This window comes from Orcinus orca, chromosome 2, assembly GCF_937001465.1.
Source record: "Orcinus orca chromosome 2, mOrcOrc1.1, whole genome shotgun sequence".
Taxonomy (NCBI): domain Eukaryota; kingdom Metazoa; phylum Chordata; class Mammalia; order Artiodactyla; family Delphinidae; genus Orcinus; species Orcinus orca.
Window position 1 is genome coordinate 151,765,178 of NC_064560.1, and position 21,279 is coordinate 151,786,456.

At 33.8% G+C, this 21,279-nt stretch overlaps 1 protein-coding gene across 1 annotated transcript in view; it reads right to left on the minus strand.

Annotated features, from left to right (window-relative positions):
• The window catches only part of MAP4K5 (mitogen-activated protein kinase kinase kinase kinase 5), a 139,674-nt gene that overhangs the window by 62,831 nt on the left and 55,564 nt on the right, over positions 1-21,279 (minus strand). The window contains exons 4-12 of the mRNA XM_004270042.4: positions 18,152-18,242; positions 17,607-17,671; positions 14,625-14,680; positions 9,858-9,905; positions 9,401-9,443; positions 8,550-8,622; positions 4,992-5,123; positions 3,041-3,103; positions 729-810 (exon numbers count right to left, since the gene is read on the minus strand). Of these exons, the coding sequence (XP_004270090.1) occupies positions 729-810; positions 3,041-3,103; positions 4,992-5,123; positions 8,550-8,622; positions 9,401-9,443; positions 9,858-9,905; positions 14,625-14,680; positions 17,607-17,671; positions 18,152-18,242 (653 nt within the window). The remainder of the gene's footprint in view (positions 1-728; positions 811-3,040; positions 3,104-4,991; positions 5,124-8,549; positions 8,623-9,400; positions 9,444-9,857; positions 9,906-14,624; positions 14,681-17,606; positions 17,672-18,151; positions 18,243-21,279) is intronic.

The following is a 21,279-nucleotide window of genomic DNA, read 5'->3' on the forward strand; positions in this document are numbered from 1 at the left end:
AATTTTATAATATTTAAATAAAGTTTTCTTAGATTTTTATAATCATCAACTTTTTCTAATATAAAAGTATTTTATAAAGACATGCACACATAAGGGCATTCTATAAATTTACATAAGAAGCCAAGAAAAGCAATTAATTTTATGTATTTGTATTTTAAACATCTTTATTAGAGTAAATTGTTTTACAATGGTGTGTTAGATTCTGCTGTACAACAAAGTGATTCTGCTATATATATACATATATTCCCATATCTCCTCCCTCTTGCATCTCCCTCCCACCCTCCCTATCCCACCCCTCTATGTGGACACAAAGCACCGAGCTGATCTCCCCGTGCTATGTGGTTAAAGCAATTAATTTTAGATGAAAGCAACATTTTTAAGAGTTTTCTCCAAGGCAGGGGTTGGCAAACTACCATCCATGGGCAAAATCTGGTGCACTGCCTCCTTCTGTAAATAAAGTTTTATTGGGTGCTAAAGCCATACCTTTCATGTATACTGTCTATGGATGCTTTTGTGCTACCACGGCAAAACTGAGGAGATGCAGCAGAGACTGTATAGCCCACAAAGCCTAAAATATATACTATTTGGCTCATTACAGAATGTTTGCTGACCCCTGCTGTAAGAGATCACTAACATTTTTATATTAAAAATCTAAATACTATTGTTCCAGTGATATGTCTAATTACTGCATGACTACAGAAAATACTCCTATAAATTCAATGACTTACAGTCAGAAGTCTTTCAGCGGTTGGTCTTTTTTTGGGGTTTTTGGTTAGTGCTATTTTGACAAAATTATGGAATGTTGATGACCTTCAAATAAAAAGAGACACGTACAAAAATATTTCACTAATATTAGTTCTTTGGTGTTACTAAATAAAATTAACTTACAAGCAGTTAGAAAGACTGAAGCACATGATTTTTTTTCTTTGGCCTCTTAGCTGTATATAAGCCAAAACACTAAACCCAAAGCACAGTATATTCCTTGGAGAATATACCAGCTTCATCTCTTAAGTAAAATGCAATAAGTTAACAGAACACTGATATATAATCTCTAAAACATACACTAAAAACTAGAAATGGGTAGGTGTGTCATCTATAAGGTTTATAACCTTGTGTTCTAGGTACGACTTAGGAGTCAAAATGACCTCTTCTCATTGCCTAATTTATACAGTATGTAAATGTTTTGTTATATCCAAATTGTTGGGTGGCATGAGGTAGGGTGAGTAATGTAAGAGACTGTTTAAACCCTTAAAAAGTCACTGAATTTCTCAGGAACATGGTCAAAGAAGAGGGAGCGATCTTTGTAAACAGATGAGTTTTCCTGCTACCTGTATTGATGAAATGGGGAAAGGAAGAAGATATAAATTAAAGGAATCTGGGAATTCCCTGGCGGTCCAGTGGTTAGGACTTGGCGCTTTCACTGCCGTGGGCCTGGGTTTGATCCCTGGTCGGGAAACAAAGATCCCGCAAGCTGAGCGGCCAAAAAATTAATTAATTAATTAAGGAAATCATATTTTGATTATGAACTAAAGGCAAAGAGAGGTACTGCCGAGATTCCACTGGAGGAGGGACTGGGCAAGAACCAAAGAGAATAACCTTAATCATTACCAATGACAGCAACGACACAGCAGTTCTCTTCAGAGAAATCAAATCACTACATTACGTTTGGTAGCTTGTAGCACACATATCACGGAGTGAGAAGGCACCTGAGACTGGCAAAGGTACTCCAATGGTAATGACTGTTCTGGAATCTGACTACAAACGCAGCTGTTTTAGCTAACGGTCATTCATTCCTGAATGAATATTCAGTCATTCCTGCCACAAAGTCCTCCAGTTCCAGTTGTTTAGGAACTTAGGCTAATAACGAATAGGAAGAAACCCACGTCAATACAAAGGAATACAGCTAGCAGAAGGACATAAACTCCTTTACTTCTACAGTGTGATTTGCCTTTCATTCCTGGCATTATCCCCAGAATGGCCTGGCTCCTAAATAATACTAGGTACATACAGACAGGCTAATAAACATAAAAAAGTGGTTTAGAACTTGTACTGGGGACAGGCCTCTTTAGAATCGGTAATAAGATATGGACTGTCTCCCCAGAAAAAATGAATACACATAAAGAATTCTGGGGGCTCATGTATTTCCCAAGGTCTCCCAAGAGATCCATGTAATCTAGATGAAGAATTACTGAATTTAAGAATTTGGAAACTTTTATTTCCACGGTTTCTTTTATTAAATGTATGGAAAGACATTACCAGAAAAACAATTTTCAGCTTTTCCCATTTAATTGAAGACGTCTTTTACGGACTATAATAGGCAAACTGCTTTACTTTGTACGAGAAACAAAAGATTAGGATGCAAATAAGTAATAACCTTTTGAATGTTAGGGAAAGAAGGAGAGAAAAGCCAGTAGGGATTGATCTTAAATGTCACTGTATCTGGGAAACCTTCTCCTATTACTTCTCATGGAAGTCAACATGTAATTAATGGGAGTAAAGGAATACAGGGCAAAATATGAATCTCCAAAATCTTAATATATTCATTTCAAATCATTTCCTCACCACACCTCCTATTCAAGCTGCCAAAAACTAATAAAATGCTCAGAGTTTTATGAGAGAAGTACATTATAAAGGAACACTGACCAGAAAATAAACCTAGATCCTTGCAATAGCTCTGCAAGTAAATTAGATGTGTAACTTCAGGGAAACTGTTTAATGCCTCTGGGTTTCAGTTTCACCACTTTTAAAATAAGGGAGGGCTTCCGTGGTGGTGCAGTGGTTGAGAGTCCGCCTGCCAATGCAGGGGACACGGGTTCATGCCCCGGTCTGGGAAGATCCCACATGCCGCGGAGTGGCTGGGCCCGTGAGCCATGGCTGCTGAGCCTGCGCGTCCAGAGCCTGTGCTCCGCAGCGGGAGGGGCCACAACAGTGGGAGGTCCGCGTACCGCAAAAATAAATAAATAAAATAAAATAAAGGAATTGAACCTTTGTCCCTTTCAGCCATAAAATGCTATAGATCTATATATATTCTATAACTCACCATTTTGTTTTGTCCTTTAGTTTCGGAGGCTGAAAATTACTTTTTGACATTAAGAAGAGGGCCCTGGAATAAAAATTTCAGTTAAAGAGCAATACAAAACACTTTAATTATTACATTTAATAATCAGAATCATATTCTATAATGAACTTATGCAAGATTACTACATATGTAGGTACTCATGATAACTGGTATAGAATATGGAAATTAATATTTTATATTTTGGATACCCTATGAAAAATTTCTCCTGGTTACAGAAAGGATCTTTAAGTTTCCAACAAGCTCTTATTCACATGGCGAAGCACCAAATGTTTGAGAAGGTTTTTATTACCATACCGTTACATATATAACTAGTGTTATATCTTAAGCACAAGTCTATATAATTGTGTATCATTCTGTAACACACAGAGATGATATGCTACTCTAACATTAGGTTGTATGTTTAACCAAAGATTAGCCTCTACAATTATTTTGGGTGAATAGGCAAATTATACCCACTTCCTAGTCTGTCCCCTTTTGGACAATAATTTTCCACATTCTCTTGTTATGAACAGAAATCAACCTACAAGAGGACTTTCCTTCTCGATGAACTTACCTTTGACCAATTTTTTTTAATGGACTATGGGGCTAGACGGATGGAGGATTTAAGAAGGAAGTTTTATTTCAGTATTTCCTACAAAACCCCATATTTCCAAGTAAACTCCTTAGCCTTTTTTTTTAAATACCAAAGATATTTTCTCTTTTTAAAAATTAAATGATTCATATATAAAGGAAAACCTTAAAAGAAAAAAAGTCTGATTCCTCCCACCTTAAGACATTATTTAAAATGTTCTGCTTTTCTTTTCAGTCTTTATCTAAATATTAACCAATTACTAACTTATTATAATAGGCAATATTCTGTTCTGCTTTTTTCACTAATCATCAATTTTCCATGTTGCTTTGGTTTATATATATATTAGCTGCCCTTAACTGCTAAATAATTTGCTTAACAATTCACCAACGAATGGACATTTAGATTTTTCCCTGTAATCCCTAACTGAATAATTCTTAGCTTTTTCTTTTCTTGAATTATTTCCTAAGTATAACTTTCCCAATAGTGGAATCCGCGCAACATTTTTGTTGCCCATAACAAATAACATCTAAATTATTTTCCTAAAGGCCTGTACTTAACAGCATTTCAGCTAAAAGCAGATATCGTTTAACTTATATATCTTTAGGTACTTGTGAGGTTAAATAGTTTTCCATGTTTCTTTAGTATCTGGTACTTGCTCATAAACAATTTATCTTTTGCTCTTAAGAGTCTTTGAATGAGTTATCTACGTAATATATAGTAATCTGCTGTCTAACATATGTTAGGAGAATACTGTATTTTGTTGATTTTCTTTTTAACTTTATACTATTTATATTAAAAGTTTAAATTTTAGCCCAATTTATTTTTTCCTTCAAAATATTAAAAACTCCTTCACAGTCTCTCAAATATTTTTTTCTGAGATAATATACTCTAAAATATAAATGATTATACTAAGCATCTACCTGCTCCTTATCCCTAGACAAAGTAAAAAGAAACAAAATCAAATGAGAATAGAAAAAAACCTCATTTGCATTCTATCATCTGTTTATAGATCCACTTAGGACAAAAAAGCCCATTTTTAATTAATAGACAAATAAACAAAGACTTAAAAAGACTTTTTTAATGATAACTGCTGTATCCTAGTATGATTTTTAAAGGAAATTTGTTTTATGCTTCAGACAGTATAGATGATTCACTCTATGTTGTCTTAGAAGTAGCAATACAAGAGAGATCAGGTTTTAGATGAGATTATCCCTAAGTCCCTCAGAACACTTTCACTATTTCAACATACTTTAAAATGAGCTTGGAATACCCAAGTTATGAGTATTTCACTCTCCCTGAAGCCCTTACTAGTAACTGCATAATTGTAAATACTGAGAACACCTCATGGGATGAAGATCAAACATAGGTGGCTGAAGTTCTCCAAGTTCAATTGCTGTTATTCCTACTGCCCAGATATCACAGAGTTGGTTGTAGCCACCATTCTTTTCTACTGCTGCAACTTCTGGGGCCATCCTAGAAGGAATCAATTAATATAACATTTTTATTTTTAAAAAATGATATGAAATCTGTTCTTTGTTATATTCACTAGACTTCTTGGCGGGAAAGAGGCTGAGAGGCATTTACTAGGAAAGAAGAAACTTTACTAGAAAAGACTTAATATAAGACCACATATATACACAGATACACACACTCTTTTAAAACTTATTATTTAAAAATCTTGAACCTTCTCTGAATACTGTTGCTCTGAGGAAAAACTGTGTTGTCTTACTTTAGTTTCTGTCTTGTGAATCTTGTTTTATAACATGGGAAAAGAAAAAGAACACCTAAATCTCTGTGAAGGTCAGAGAAAAGCTCCCAAAGGAGGAGAGATTTATAGAATGAATTAGCAGGGAGCTAAGGGGACATTTTAGTCAGAGGAAACAAGTACAAATGCAGGGGGACAGGAGAGCACAGAACACATGGAAAGGTGATAGGACAGTGCTACTCAATATATGATTTACAGACAGGTATAGGGCCATAAACAGCTTGTTATCAGTCTGTGATAAGTGCAGAAACTGAGAGCAGGTATTCTCATCTAGATAAATGATCATTTTTTAGTAGTTTATTTTATAAATGTATTAGTCTGTGATGGACAGAAAATGAAAAAAAATAAAACAAGGTCATTCATCACAGTTTGAGAGGGTCTAGAACGTATTTGGAAAATAAACCTCAGAGACAGAGGCTAGATAATGAATGATTATATAAGGAAGTTTAGACTTTACTGTAAAAAATGAAAGATTTAATTATGATATAAAACTTATGGCAACATGAAGGATAGTGTGAGAAGAGGTGAAACCAGAATCAGGTAGATGAGTTAGAAGACTATCTGAAAAACACAAGGGAAAAATAAAGGACTTTTCAAAGGCAGTGGCAGGGGACATAGAATGAAAGGGGCTAACTGAAGAGATTGATTTGAGTATAAAATGCTTGTGGATACTGAAGTAGTGCTATTATCAAACAACTGTTGAGTATATATAAGACTGAAGGTCAACTGAGTAGCTGAATTCGAGTTACCTATTTGGGAGTCAATGGTGTATAATGATGGCATCTGAAGTTATAAAAGCATAGGTGATATTGCTCAGGGGAAATACTCTTTTATTTTTTGAATGTTTATAATTTTTAAATTATTTTTTATTTATGTTGAATATCAACAAGGTAGAAGTTGTTTTTATGTGCACTTAGGTTACACAAACTTATATAACACAATGTCTCTCAACTTAAGTGCGGTTAAGGATATAAAACACCTATACCAAAAATGCTACATGCAAGTACTACATACATAATAATGGGTATAGGATTAAAGAGAAGAAAATGATCACCATGGAACAAGATGATTACAGAGTAAGGAAGTTGAGCTGGAATCCAGAGAAAACATACAGATTTCATCTCCTGTGCCCACTAGAATCAGTGGTGGCTAACTGAGCGCCAAATTGACCAGGACTGTTGTCAACAGTCATGAGCCTATCCACTAACCATTCATCTTTTACAACATGATTTTTAATATCAGCAACTTATCCCATTGACTTGAATGACTGTACATAATTTCCTTATAAGTCCTGTTACATATGCATACTTTCTCTCAATTTTTCATTATTAAAGAAATGTGATAAAGCTTTTCATATATCAATTCATGGCTCTCTGATAAATTACAACAAGCAGAATTGAGACTAAAGAACATAAACATTGCTTAAGGTTTTTGAAAAACATTACTGCCAAATTATCCTTCAAAACTGTTCTACTAACTTCCACTTTCACTGTCAAATATTTATTGATAGTCATAGGTATTACCCATGATTCCAAATATTTTTTAATTTGACAGAAAAGAATATCATTGTTTATTTAATGTACAGTTTGGGTCATCACTGGGGGAAACAATTTTCATATTTTATGAGATCTCATATATATTTTTTTGAGATCTCATATATTTTAATAACTGCTTCTAATTAGCAGAAACATTCTTTTTATTGAATTGTTAAGAACTTACATATTAACGATATTAAAACCTAATTTGTCATATTTTCTTTCTTGATTTGTTACTTGCCTTTTACTTTTGTTTAAGCTGGTAGACATATAGAAGCCTTAAATTTTCATGTAGTTAAATCTATCAAACAAATCTAGCAATGTTTTATACTTTTATGCCAAGAAAGGCTTACTCAACTCTTGAAGCAGTCAGTCACTGACAGTTCTTTTGGTTTCATCTTTATATTTAACTATTTCCATACACAACTTTTGAAACTCGAAGTGAGGATTTTTATTGTATAACTTGTGAATTTTATTTTTAAAGAAAAAGTATTAGCAATGTGAGTTTTAAAACTTTATATAGGGCTTCCCTGATGGTGCAGTGGTTAAGAGTCCGCCTGCCAATGCAGGGGACACGGGTGCGAGCCCTGGTCCGGGAAGATCCCACATGCCACAAAGCAACTGTGTGCGCCACAACTACTGAGCCTGTGCTCTAGAGCCCACGAGCCACAACTACTGAGCCTGCATGCTACAACTACTGAAGCACGTGTGCCTAGAGCCTGTGCTCCGCAGCAAGAGAAGCCAGAGCAATGAGAAGCCCATGCGCTGCAATGAGTAGCCCCCGCTCGCCACAACTAGAGAAAGCCCACGCGCAGCAAAAAAGACTCAACGCAGCCCCCCCAAAAAAACAAAAAACCTTTATATAAAAATTTGCTAATGAGATAAAAAGACTGAACACATCAAATCTAGTATAAATATCATCCCTGATCAATAACTCTTTGAGGTTCCATCTACAATTTATTTTGGCGTTAGGTATGAAGTATGGAGCTACTCTAAAATTCTTTCCAAATAATAGATTATCCAAGCACTGTATATTAAAGAATCCAATCTTTCACATAAACTTTGTCACTTTTTATAATACTCAGTATTTTACACATTAAGGTTTATTACTAGGCTTTTTATTATATTTCAATTATCTAACTTCATTAATGAAAGCAGTGTTTTAGAAAGATTATTTTGTTAGTAATTGGTAGGATGCATTAGAAGTAGGGTGGCTGGTGAGGACTAATGGTAGTGTAGGATGCATGAGTTTTAACAAGAAAGTGAAGTCCTAGATTAAAATACAAGCAATACAAAAGAAAGGGTAATAAAATGACAAAAGATTGTAATACAATTTTCTTTTGAAAATCTCCTACCTATGAGTCCTCTCAACACAGCATCTGAGGGACAGTAGGAATTATTAGCACTTTAACACAGGGAAAGCTGGACAATGGAAATGTGTATCAAAATTCCCTAACCCAATCAGACCTATGATAGTGTCAAGGAGCACGCAAGTGTCCAGACTCCAGTCAAGCATGAATTTTATTACTAAGCAACAATGCTGATCACTGACCTTGAAGAAATAAAAATGCACAAAATTCAATTATAATAATATCTTACCAATAAGGGGTGCCAATGAAAGATTTTCTCTTGGCAATGGTAGCTGTTATTTTTGCAGCCACACCAAAGTCAGCTGGTGGGGAAAAAAACAAAACAGAAAATTTTGGTTTTCAATAAAACCACCACCATTTCTATATTTTACACTCAGGGATGCCATTATTAATAATTCAGATAGTAATACTAAAGAAATGTATATATATTGAATACCTAAATCTCTTCTTGCTTAGTTCAAAACATAATCATTAAAAGAAAAGAACTTATTGGTACTTTATTAGAATGAAAACATACTTTATTAAGAACACAGATAATAAAAAAATTTCCATTACAAGTACCTTGAGTTAAGTTGGAAAAAAAAAATCCACCTGGATTGCTTTTATTCTAACACAACCAGGTTAGAATTTTGGTGCTATTTTTAAAAGTTCCTTTTTCTATGTATAAACTTCTTTTATTGCTGTTAAACATGGTTATAAAAAACTAAAGACTCACATAGTTCATTTTTGTCACTTAACACATTAGGGGATTTTACTCTTATTCTTCTTAACTATTAATTTTGATGACTGAATAATGTTCCATAAGTTGATTTATCACAGTTTAGAAGTTTTTCTACTGCTAGACCTATGTTTCCATTTTTTCCCTATTATAAATAATGTTATGATTAATACTTTAGCAAATATGGATTTTTTTATCTTTAGGATTAACTTCCTTAAACTGAATAAAGTAAAATTACTGGGTCAAAAGATGAACATTATTGTGGCTCTTCATGTGAATATTAAATTTGTATAATGTTATTCTCATTTAAAATTATACTAAAATTTTTTGAAAAAAAATTTTAGGAATTTGAAATAACATACCTAATTTTACATCACCATGATCTGTCAATAAAATATTTGCACCCTAAAACAAAAATACAAATACCATTAAATTAGCATCATAAAATTCCTTTCAATAAAATTATCAATTTAAACATATTGAATTTATTTTTTATTATTCTTTTATTGAAGTGTAGTTGATTTACAGTGTTGTGCTAATCCCTGCTGTACAACAGAGTGACTCAGTTATACACATAGAGACATTCTTTCTTTTAATATTCTTTTCCATTATGGCTTATCTTAGGATATTGAATATAGTTCCCTGTGCTATACAGTAGAACTTTGTTTATCCATCCTATATACAATAGTTTGCACCTGCTAATCCCAAACTCTCAGTCCTCCCCTCCCCCACCCCCCTCCCCCTAGGCAACCACAGCTCTGTTCTCTATGCCTTTGAGTCTTAAACATATTGAGTTTAAATTGAGTTAAATAAACTTACCTTGATATCTCTATGCATTTTGCCTTTAGTATGCAAATAGGCAAGACCCTGAAGTTTAAAATAAAAATGTATGCATTAGCAAAACTACAAACTTCACATCTAAATTTCTACTTAAAGATCTTATTGAATAAGAAAAACTAGAATGTCCTTTATTCGAGGGGAAAAAACCTAGATGTGTTTCTTCTTATTAATCAATGTTTACTGTATTTTAAGACTTCTGAATTCATTTTCTGATAAAAATCAGAAATATTTTACTGTAACACCCGTCACCACAATCAAGATAATTAACATATTCATCACTCCCAAAAGTTCCTCCCATACATAAACACTGATATACTTTGTTGCTATAAATACTTCCAAAATTTTCTAGAGTTTTATGTAAATGGAATCATACAGTATATTCTTTTTTATCTGGCTTCTTTCATTCACAATAATTAATCTGACATTCCCTGTTAATGTGTTAATAATATTTCATTCTTTTTTATTACTGAGTAGCATTCCACTGTACAGATATTACAGAATTTGTTTATTTATTCACCTGTTGATAGACATTTGGGTTGCTGGGTTGTTTCCAGCTTTTGGCTATTATATATAAACCTGCTTTGAAGATTTATGTCAAGTATTTGTATGATTTTTCCCTCTTGGGTAAATACCTAGGAGTATAATGGCTGGATCAGATGGTGGTACAAGTTTAAACTTTTAGGCAACTGCCAAACTGTCTTCCAAAGCAGCTGTACCATTTTACACTGAACCTAGCAGTGTACGAGAGTTCCAGTTAATCCACATTCTCACCAACCTTCCAAAGGTCAGTCTTTTTAATTTTAGCCATTCTAACTGGTGTGTAGTAGTATCTCACTGTAGTTTTAATTCACACTTTTCTAATAACTAATGATATTGAGCATCTTTTCCATGTCCTTATTTGCCATCTATACAGCTTCTTTGATGAAGCATCTGTTTAAATCTTTTGTCCATTTGTTTATTTGGTGGTTGTTTTCCTATTATTGAGTTTTGAGAGTTCTTTATATACTCTGGATACAAGTCCTTAATCAGATTTATACTTTGCAAATATCCTCCTCTGGCCTGTAGCTTGTCTTTTTATTCTCTTAACAGTGTGTCTTGAAAAGCAGAAGTTTTAAATTTTGACAAAGTCAAATTTGCCAAGTTTTTCTTTTATGGATCATGCTTTTTATGTTATGTCCGAAAAGGCTTTTATTAACTCAAGATTGCAAAATTTTCTATGTTTTCTTCTAGAAGTTCTAGTTTGAGGTTTTACATTTAGATCTAAGTAATTAGTATTGAGTTAATTTTTACACATGGTATGAAACGTGGTTCAAAGTTCATGTGTCTGTATATGGTTCAAAGTTAACGTGTCTGAAGTTATAATAATAAGTTCAATTATTCCAGAACCATTTATTGAAAAACCTATCCTTTCTCCTTTGTCAAAAATCAGTAGCCATATATGCATGGAATTACTTCTGGTCTTTCTATTCTGTTCCACTGAACTACTTATCTACCCTTATGCCAATGCTTACTACTATGCTTTGTTAGTGTAGTTTTGTAAGTCTTGAAATTGCTCCTGTTGGCCCTCCAATTTTCTTGTTCTTTTTCACAATTGTTTGACTATTCCAGTTCCTTTGGGTTTCTGTAGGAATTTTACAATCAGCTTGTCAATTTCTAGAAGGAAAAAAAAAAAGCTTCCTTTGATTTTGACTGGAACTGCATTGAATCTATACGTCAATTTGGGGAGAACTGATATCTTTACTGAACTTTCTGATCCATGAATATAGGAATACTACAGATAGCAAAGCTCTCAGTTTACTTAGGTCTTCTTTAATTTCTCTAAGCAGTTTTATAGTTTTTAGCATATAGTTATTTATGCATCTTTGTCATATATATCCCTAAGAATGTCATATTTTTGTTATAAATTGTACTTTTTATTTTAATTTCTGATAGTTGCTAGTGTATGGAAATCCAATTGATTTTGTACATTGATCTTGAATCTTGCAAACTTCCTAGTCTCACTCACTAGTTTTAGTAGATACTTTGTAGATTCTATTCCATTTTCTACAAAGATGGTTATTTGATCTGTGAATAAAGACAGTTTTAATTCTTACTTTCTAGTCTAGATGCCTTTTATTTCATTGCTTTTGCTTTTTGTCCTGGCTAAACCTCCTAGTACTATGTTAAAAAGAAGTGGTGAAAGCAGACATCTTTGCTTTGTTTGACTGACCTTTGTGGGAAAGAATCTAGTCTTTTACCAGTAAATATGATTTAGTCATAAGTTTGCCACAGGTGCTCTTTAGCAGGCTGCATTAGTTCCTTTCTTTTCTCAGTATGCTACAAATTTTTATCAGAAATAAATCTTGGATTTAGCTAAATGCGTTTCTGTATGTCTATTTAGATGATCACATGGTTTTGCTTCTCTTTTTGTTTGCTAATATAATCAATTACTTGAAATGATTTTTGAATGTTAAATCAACACTGCCTTCTAGTATAAAACTCACTTGTTTATGATGTATTACCTCTTTAAATATTGTTGGACTACCTTTGCTAACCTTTTATTTTCCTTTTCAATTTTTGTACCTATTAAACGTTCATGAAGGATATTAGTTCACAGTTTTGTTCTTTTGTAAAGTCTGATTTTGGTTTCAGATCAATGCTGACCCATAAGATGATCTGGGAGGTATTCTCTACTCTTCAATTTTCTAGAAGAGTTTGTGTTGAATTGGCATTATTTCTTCCTTAAATGTTTGGTAGAATTTATCCATGACATCATCTGGCTTGGACTGTTCTTTGTGGGAATAGATAGAGGACTATCCAGATGATTTCTAATTGAGCTACGATAGTTTGTGCCTTTCAAGGACACTGTCTATTTCCTCATCTAAACTGCAGGCTTTTTTGCTATAAAGTTGTTCATAATACTCCTGGGCTACTGAATATCCTTGTCATCCTTTTAATATTTGTAGATTCTGTCATAATGTCCCTCCATTCATTCCAAATATTGGTACCTTGCATCTTCTCTTCTTATTTTTCCTGATAATCTGGTTTATCAATTTTACTGATTTCCTTAAAGAATGAGATTTTGGTTTCATTGATCTTTCTTGTATTATTCTGCTTTCTATTTCATGGATTTCCACCATGATCTTTATTATTTCTGTCCTCTGCTTACTTTGGCTTTAGTTTGATCACCTTTTTCTAGTTTCTTAAGGTGGAAGTTGAGGATTTTGTTCTGTGAGTTCAACTTTTTTAGATTTTCCATATAACTGAGATTCTACATACAAATATTTGTTTTTCTGTGCCTGGCTCATTTCACTTAGCATAATGTCCTCCAGGTTCATCTGTGTTGTAACAAATGACAGGATTTCTTTTTTTGTGGCTGAATAATACTCCACTGTATTTATAAACCATGCCTCTTTATCCATTCACCGGTTGACAGACATTAGATGTGGAACTTTGTCAGCATAAGAGAACTTTTAAATTGGAACTAATATCTTGGAGGTCATCCCTTCTAGAGCCTCATTTTATACTTGGGGAACTACAACCATAGATGAGAGATCATGGTCATATACCAGGGCCAGACTGCAAACACAAGTTTTTGTTTTGTTTTCTACCTCCATCCAGTACTCTGTCCATTACTTAAAGAGGCAGTGATCTTTGGAAATTAAAACATAAAGAACACTAATCTGTCAACAATTTTCTGCTCTGAGTGCATGATTAGGTTTCTATTTTATATGGATATAAAAAAAAGCAGATTTCTTTGTTATGTAAATATTACAGAAATATAAATTATTTATATATATGTTTACTTTCATATATCTAACAATAAAACTTTAAAGCATGTGGAAACCAACTCTTTTGGAAATGACTAGAACTTTCCCTTAAATCAGGTCAAATTCCCAATTTCTAAAATATGGAAGAATAACATATAGAACATCAATTTCACTTCTAAACAAATTACACAATCTAGGAAATATAGAGATAGAAGCATCAATTAACAAGTATCAGCTGTGAATTGCCAAAATAAAAAACACAGTCCCTACTACTTAATCTTGCTTCTTAAATTAAATGCCTTAAAGTATATGAACAAAATTATTAATTGCTAATTTTTTCAACCACTAATCTTTCAAGGAACTAACAAAATAAATTGGAAGAAATGCTGCATACTCTATATACCTATTGAAGATTCATAACCTACTTTAACATACTAAAAGCTCTCACAGGATGTGAAATAAGGAAGTAAAGAAATCTCAACTTAATACGATGTTTAGAAGCTTCTAAAAAGGATTCTGATAACGATAGCACTTATTAATATTACACAGAACAAAGATTTCCAGATAACATTCTGGGTTATTGTTATGCAACTTTACTCTCATTTTGGGAGAAATGGTAAAAGAACTCATGTCTTTTGCAAAAGGATTCCTTTTACTGCCATAAAACTTGAAGGGAAAGCTTAGACAAGGTGTTATAATTGAGAGGTCTGGTGATTCATTCATGAAAAACAATTCACACCTATGGCTTTCCTCAGCTTTGCAGCAATTGAGGGCTAAGCACTACAAAGCAGAACCAAACATCACCATTGTGTATACCAGCATCAACTTAAATGAATTTCTGAGACTCATTCACAAAAGAAATAACTAGGCTTACAGAATTACCAGAGGTTAACAGAAACATTTGGTTTACTCTTTTTCTTTTGGGCAGATCACCATTTTATTGTTTTCAACTGTGAAACTAGAACTGCATTTCTATCTACATAAGCAAACATAGTACCTGTAAAGTTTCTCTGCATACATAGGCTATTTGCAATTCTGATAATGGTCCTGTAACTAGAAAGAAAAAAAGAGACCACATGTTACACATTTCAATACAACAGATTAAAAACATTTTAAAAATGAGAAACAATTATAAAACTTCTGTATAAATCATTGGGTGACTTCTCCTCATGAGCATATATTATTATTCTTATAATCAGGAAACAAAAAAAAAGTAAAGTTGAAAATTTTTAAAAGTACTTTAAAAATGGAGGATTTAAAGCTACCATGAGGTATCACCTCACACCAGTCAGAATGGCCATCATCAAAAAATGTACAAACAATAAATGCTGGAGAGGGTGTGGAGAAAAGGGAACCCTCTTGCACTGTTGCTGGGAATGTAAATTCATAGAGCCACTATGAAGAACAGTATGGAGGTTCCTTAAAAAAGTAAAAATAGATCTACCATATGACCCAGCAATCCCATTACTGGGCATATACCCTAAGAAAACCATAATTTAAAAAGATACATGTACCACAATGTTCATTTCAGCACTATTTACAATAGCCAGGATACGGAAGCAATGTAAATGTCCATCAATAGATGAATGGATAAAGATGTGGCTCATATATAAAGTGGAATATTACTCAGCCATAGAAAGAAACGAAATTGAGTTATTTGTAGTGATGTGGATGGACCTAGAGACTGTAATACAGAGTGAAGTAAGTCAGAAAGAGAAAAACAAATATCGTATGCTAACACATATATATGGAATAAAAAAAAAGGGTTCTGAAGAACCTAGGGGCAGGACAGGAATAAAGAGGCAGACGTAGAGAATGGACTTGAGGACACAGGGAGGGGGAAGGGTATGCTGGGACGAAGTGAGAGAGTGGCATGGACATACATACACTACCAAATGTAAAATAGATAGCTAGTGGGAAGCAGCCGCATAGCACAGGGAGGTCAGCTCGGTGCTTTGTGACCACCTAGAGGGGTGGGATAGGGAGGGTGGGAGGGAGACACAAGAGGGAGGAGATATGGGGATATATGTATACATATAGCTGATTCACTTTGTTATACAGCAGAAACTAACACAACTTTGTAAAGCAATTATACTCCAGTAAAGATGTTAAAAAAAAAAATGGAAGATTTGTTCCATAACAACTTTGGACAGTGAAAATATTAAGCACCCATAATGTGCAAAGCACAGTACTGGACATCACAGGATGTTCTATACAAAGCAATGGACATGATCTCAATCCTGAACAATATTTTAAACAATAAAGCCCCCAAATGAGAAAAACATATATAATTAATTACAGTTACATACACAAGTTAGAGGACCATACAGGGATCGACTGTTGAAATATACTAGAAGGCATCATTTATTTTTTTAAAAGTCAAGATATCATTTCCTTAGCATAATTCTTTACTATATCTATCGAAACAAGGAGCTTGATCCAATACCTTACCTAAGTATCCAAAAAGCAATTAGGTCACTTCTGAAAACCAAATCTCTCCCTACGAAATATAAAATCCTTCTGCAAGTACCCAACTAGGAGCTTTTGAAATATGCCTTCCAATATCATGAAAGAATATTTGAAATCCGGGGTGGTATTTGCTGACAGTGAAATCAAAATCAGATACACTTACATGTAATCTTTACTTAAGATAATATTTTACTACATATTTTAATCACTGATTCCCTACACCTACTCAGGAACATAAAATTTTGATTCACAGTAACTTGATAAAATAGGAGTAATAGAAGGGTTTTGAAACCACTTTATTAACAGTTATTACAGGTGTAGTTATTCTTGATTACTATGCTATCTAGTATATTTACAGGGATGAATACTTTTTAGATTCAATTTAATTCAATAAATAGCAGGTTTAATAATGGAAAGCAGAAATTTCATAAAGAAATAAAATTAATGTCTCAAAATAATTCTTTCAATTTAAAAGGGTAAGTAGTAAAAAATTAAAAATGCCCACTGCATAGTTTTATTAATCCATATCCTTGAGTTCTCATTCTGTGAAAGTGTGGATAAAAATTATAAATATTGATATTAGATAAAAATTCTTCGTATAAAAGATCATAATTCTTCATAAAATCATAGAAAATAATTTATTTTTTTAATATTTATTTATTTATTTAGGCTGCATCAGGTCTCAGTTGTGGCACGTGTTATCTTTAGCTGCAGCATGCGAGATCTTTTGTTTGTTTTAGTCGCGGCATGTGGACTTCTTAGTTGCAGCTTGTGGGCTTCTTAGTCTCGGCATGCATACGGGATCTAGTTCCACAACCAGGGATCGAACCCGGGCCCCCTGCACTGGGAGCACGGAGTCTTACTCACTGGACTACCAGGGAAGTCCCACAGAAAAGAATTTTAAACCAAGTGGCACAGAGCTGTTTTCTACCAATAATTTTTAAAAATCAACAACAGGGGTAAAACAAAAGAGAAGAGTCATTCTAATATAGTATTATAAGGGAAAGTTCAATTCAGAAAGTTGTCTAAATTAACATAATGCTAAATAAAATACTCCAAATTCTTAAAATTATATATTTTTAATACAAAAATATTATAGCAACAACTAAACTATTTTCCTAGTTAGCAGCTTAAGTTATTATTAAGATAGACATGTAATTTGCTTTATGTGAGAGTCACCCTTCACATTTCAATTCTAATTTACAAGCAAGTTTAGGCAGCTTTGTTTGTAGATAAAATACTTCCCTAGAGACTACATAAGACTTCCTAGAGACTACGTCTGAAAAGTTAAATCTGGATTGTTCAAGTACTCTCCGATTTCTCAGTTCAGGCTCCAGCAATTTAACTGAATAACCAACAAAATACAAAATATAGGTTTCTTTTACGCAATACTCCAGGAGCAGGACGGAGGAACAGTAAATCTACCTGTTAGTATCCCTTGTTAACTAGAAATGTCAAATAACAGTCATTAAAGTCAAAGTTTTAAAATGTGGAGTCAAATTAACAGTACCATGGTAAATATCTTGAAGTGATCCGCCACCACAGTATTCCATACAAATCCATAGTTTTTCCCGACTAACATGAAAGAGAAAGAAAATTATATTAGTTAGTAATTCTCAACAACTGACATATTTTGAAGGCTGTCACTCTTTAGCACACAAAGGTTTAGGATACACTACAGGTTTAGGATACATTGCAGGTTTAGGATAGACTGCAACAGGAAATTGCCCTTCAGGATACAGAAAAGCATACTAATTTCAGTTTTGTTCCCACCTTAAATGGTTTAGAATGTGCTCAGTTTTATAAGCTAAAACACATACTCGTAATCATTCATAGTATTTCATTAGGGTTGCCAGATAAGGTATAAATGCATAAATGAAACTGTCATTATTAATATAAAAGAGTAGACAATAAGAAGACCTGAGAAATTTTAGAACTTCAGACAAATAATTTTTAAAATTTATATACAAAATAGCACTTACATGAAAGGGAGGGGGTGTGTGAGCAAAGAAATAGGAAATACAAAGACAGAGTAGATGCGTTTGTGTTTTTTACCTGAGATAGCTCCCAAAGTAGGCAACAATGTTGCAATGCTTACATTCTTTAACCATAAATATCTCTTGTTGAATCAAAGAAAAATCATCTCCTGAAAAACAAAATGATAATAACTTGGTCACCATGTTACATTTTGTGTCTCTATCTATAAGAAGGAAAACTTTACAGTAAGTATCAGAGATGAGGAATTAGACATTCTTAATACTTTAATGGGAATGTACACTGGTACATTCTTTCTATAAAGCCAGAAGCCTTAAAAATGTATAAAATCCTAGAACTCATAATTTCACTTCAAAATTTATTTTCTTGAGATATGCAGAGATGATATTCTCTACAGTGTTACTTAATAATGAAAGCATGGTAAAATAACTTATGGTATAGTCATAGATATTACAACACAGTTAAAACATGTTTTGATATGAAAACATGTTCATGATATATTAAGTGAAGAAGGGATATTACATATATATTATATAAGTACATATGTATACAGAAAAAAAAGTCTCAAAAACATACACAATGTTTATGTCTGGGTATTAAAATTTAAAGTAACTTTGCTTTCTTCTTTTTTGAGTTGTATTTTCCAATTGTCTACCAAAAACCTATTTGGGTTGTTTAACTAGAAAAAGTTATATTCAAAAAAAATATTCGTTATTTATGGGAATTTTATGGTTAATATGGGAATACTGCCTAGAATGACATTGTCATGACCGAACTTCATTTTGCATAGAAACAGTGTTTTACTCCAGTAAAAGGAGTTTAGAAGTTGATAAAATGATTGCATTTGTATTATGTAAATGCAATACAATGAAGAAGAGCTCGAGGTCTGGATTAGACATACCTGGATTCAAGTGCCGATTCAGCCATTCACTGGCAATGTAACCTTGGGCAATCTAACTCTTCTGAATCACAGCTGAATCCATTAAAGTATCATCTGAATTCATTCCACCTGTTTGGCTTCCTTATCTACCACTTTCCAGAAACATTCCCTACATTTTGGTAATACCAGTTGCTGGCCATTTTTTTTTTTTTTTTTTGCGGTACACGGGCCTCTCACTGTTGTGCCCTCTCCCGCCGCGGAGCACAGGCTCCGGACGCGCAGGCCCAGTGGCCATGGCTCACGGGCCCAGCCGCTCCGCGGCATGTGGGATCCTCCCGGACCGGGGCACAAACTCGTGTCCCCTGCATCGGCAGGTGGACTCTCAACCACTGCGCCACCAGGGAAACCCAGCTGGCCATTTTTGTAATAGATTCTCATGCCCCTAAGCTTCTGTTTATGCAAGTCCCTCCGTTGGGAACGCTGTGAGAAAAGAGTATGTAGTGCATTTAATACAATATTTGACACAGAATAAATGCAACAGCAATATTATTATATGTTGGAGGCAAGAAAGATACAAACAAAAGTGTTCCTTTTTAGGACATCACCATAAGATATTTTTTATTAGATAGTGTTTTGTAATGGTCTTTTGTAAAACAACATCACGTTTAAAACCAGTGGTGTCCAGATAAGCTCTAGCTCTAACTTAAAGTCATCTTAGAATAACATACAAGGCCAAGAAGGAAAAACTTAGAAATTAGGCCTTAGATAAACAAATAAAATTCTCACACAAATCAGAGATATTTTCCCCTTATATTACAACTTTCAATTCAGAGCTAAAACAAAGCTTTAAATATTTTTCTATGCCATAAAATACCTTTTAAAAAAACCAGTCATTACTGATGTGGTTTATACATATATTTAATTTAGGTATGATACACCAAATTTATTTATAATCATTATGGCACTCTTTTCAACAGTCCCTTCAAGTTAACATTAATTGATAATTCAGTTAAATAATTTAGTGTTACCAATTTTAAAGAACTAGATAAATCAAATAAGGGTACAATTTTCTAACAATAAAAATCTGAGTAAAAATCTTTAAAGAAAATTTAGCTTTTATTTGTAAAAATGGGAAAACCTGTATTACATGAATGGTTACATATGCCTTAAACCTAAGTGCACAGTGGCAACATTTTATTTCAGCAAGCACCAAATAGAGTTCCTAAAAAGTGAGGAAGAAAATAATTTCTTAATAATCTGCCAGTAGGGACTTCCCTGGTGGCACAGTGGTTAAGAATCCACCTGTCAATGCAGGGGACAGGGGTTCGAGCCCTGGTCTGGGAAGATCCCACTTGCCACGGAGCAACTAAGCCTGTGTGCCACAACTACTGAGCCTGTGCTCTAGAGCCCGTGAGCCACAACTACTGAATCCTCATGCCACAAATACTGAGCCCACACGCCTAGAGCCCGCACTCGCAACAAAAGAAGCCACCACAATGAGAAGCCCGTGCACTGCAATGAAGAGTCGCCTCACTCGCCGCAACTAGAGAAAGCCCGCATGCAGCAACGAAGATCCAATGCAGCCAAAAATAATTAAAAAATAATTTGCCAGTAGAAGGGCATCAACGAAGATAATCCAGAATAGATGATAATTTCATGTTCCCCGTTATCAACTGAGGCAGAAGTACGGGATAACTCCTGAAGATTACAGTAAAAAGCTTGCAGCAGTGAAGGCCCAACGCAGCCAAAAATAAATAAATAAATTAATTAATTAATTAAAAAAAAAAAAAAAAAACCTGTGCCCCCTGCAATGGAAGCACATAGTCCTAACCACTGGACTGCCAGGGAATTCCCTACCTAATCATTTTTAAATGTGCACAGAAGTCTTATATCTGAGCTGTGCTGAACAATTCTTCAGTTAAGTCTAGCATTTAGAATATATTTTCTCACAGGAGTAACTTCACAAATGGTGCCTAACTTCTTAATGATGTCTAAATTCTTAAACCGACCTGTAAAAGTCAATAATATGGCTGAATTAAAACTACGAGTAACAGACACTAATTCTTCAGGAAAATCAGCTGTGTTCCACACCACAACTGTGCTCCCAGTAGTAGCTGTGTGAGGTTTCTGCCAGGAAAGACAGAGTCTTGGTGAGACTGAGCGACAGCCTTCTATGACTGTAGCTAGAAGCTAGAATTCACAAGAACAGGTCATTAATAACTCAGATGTTTGGGGACTGTGCCTTCTTTAATATACGTAACTTAGTGAATAAACTTCAGTTTTGAGTATGTTATTCAAATATCTATTT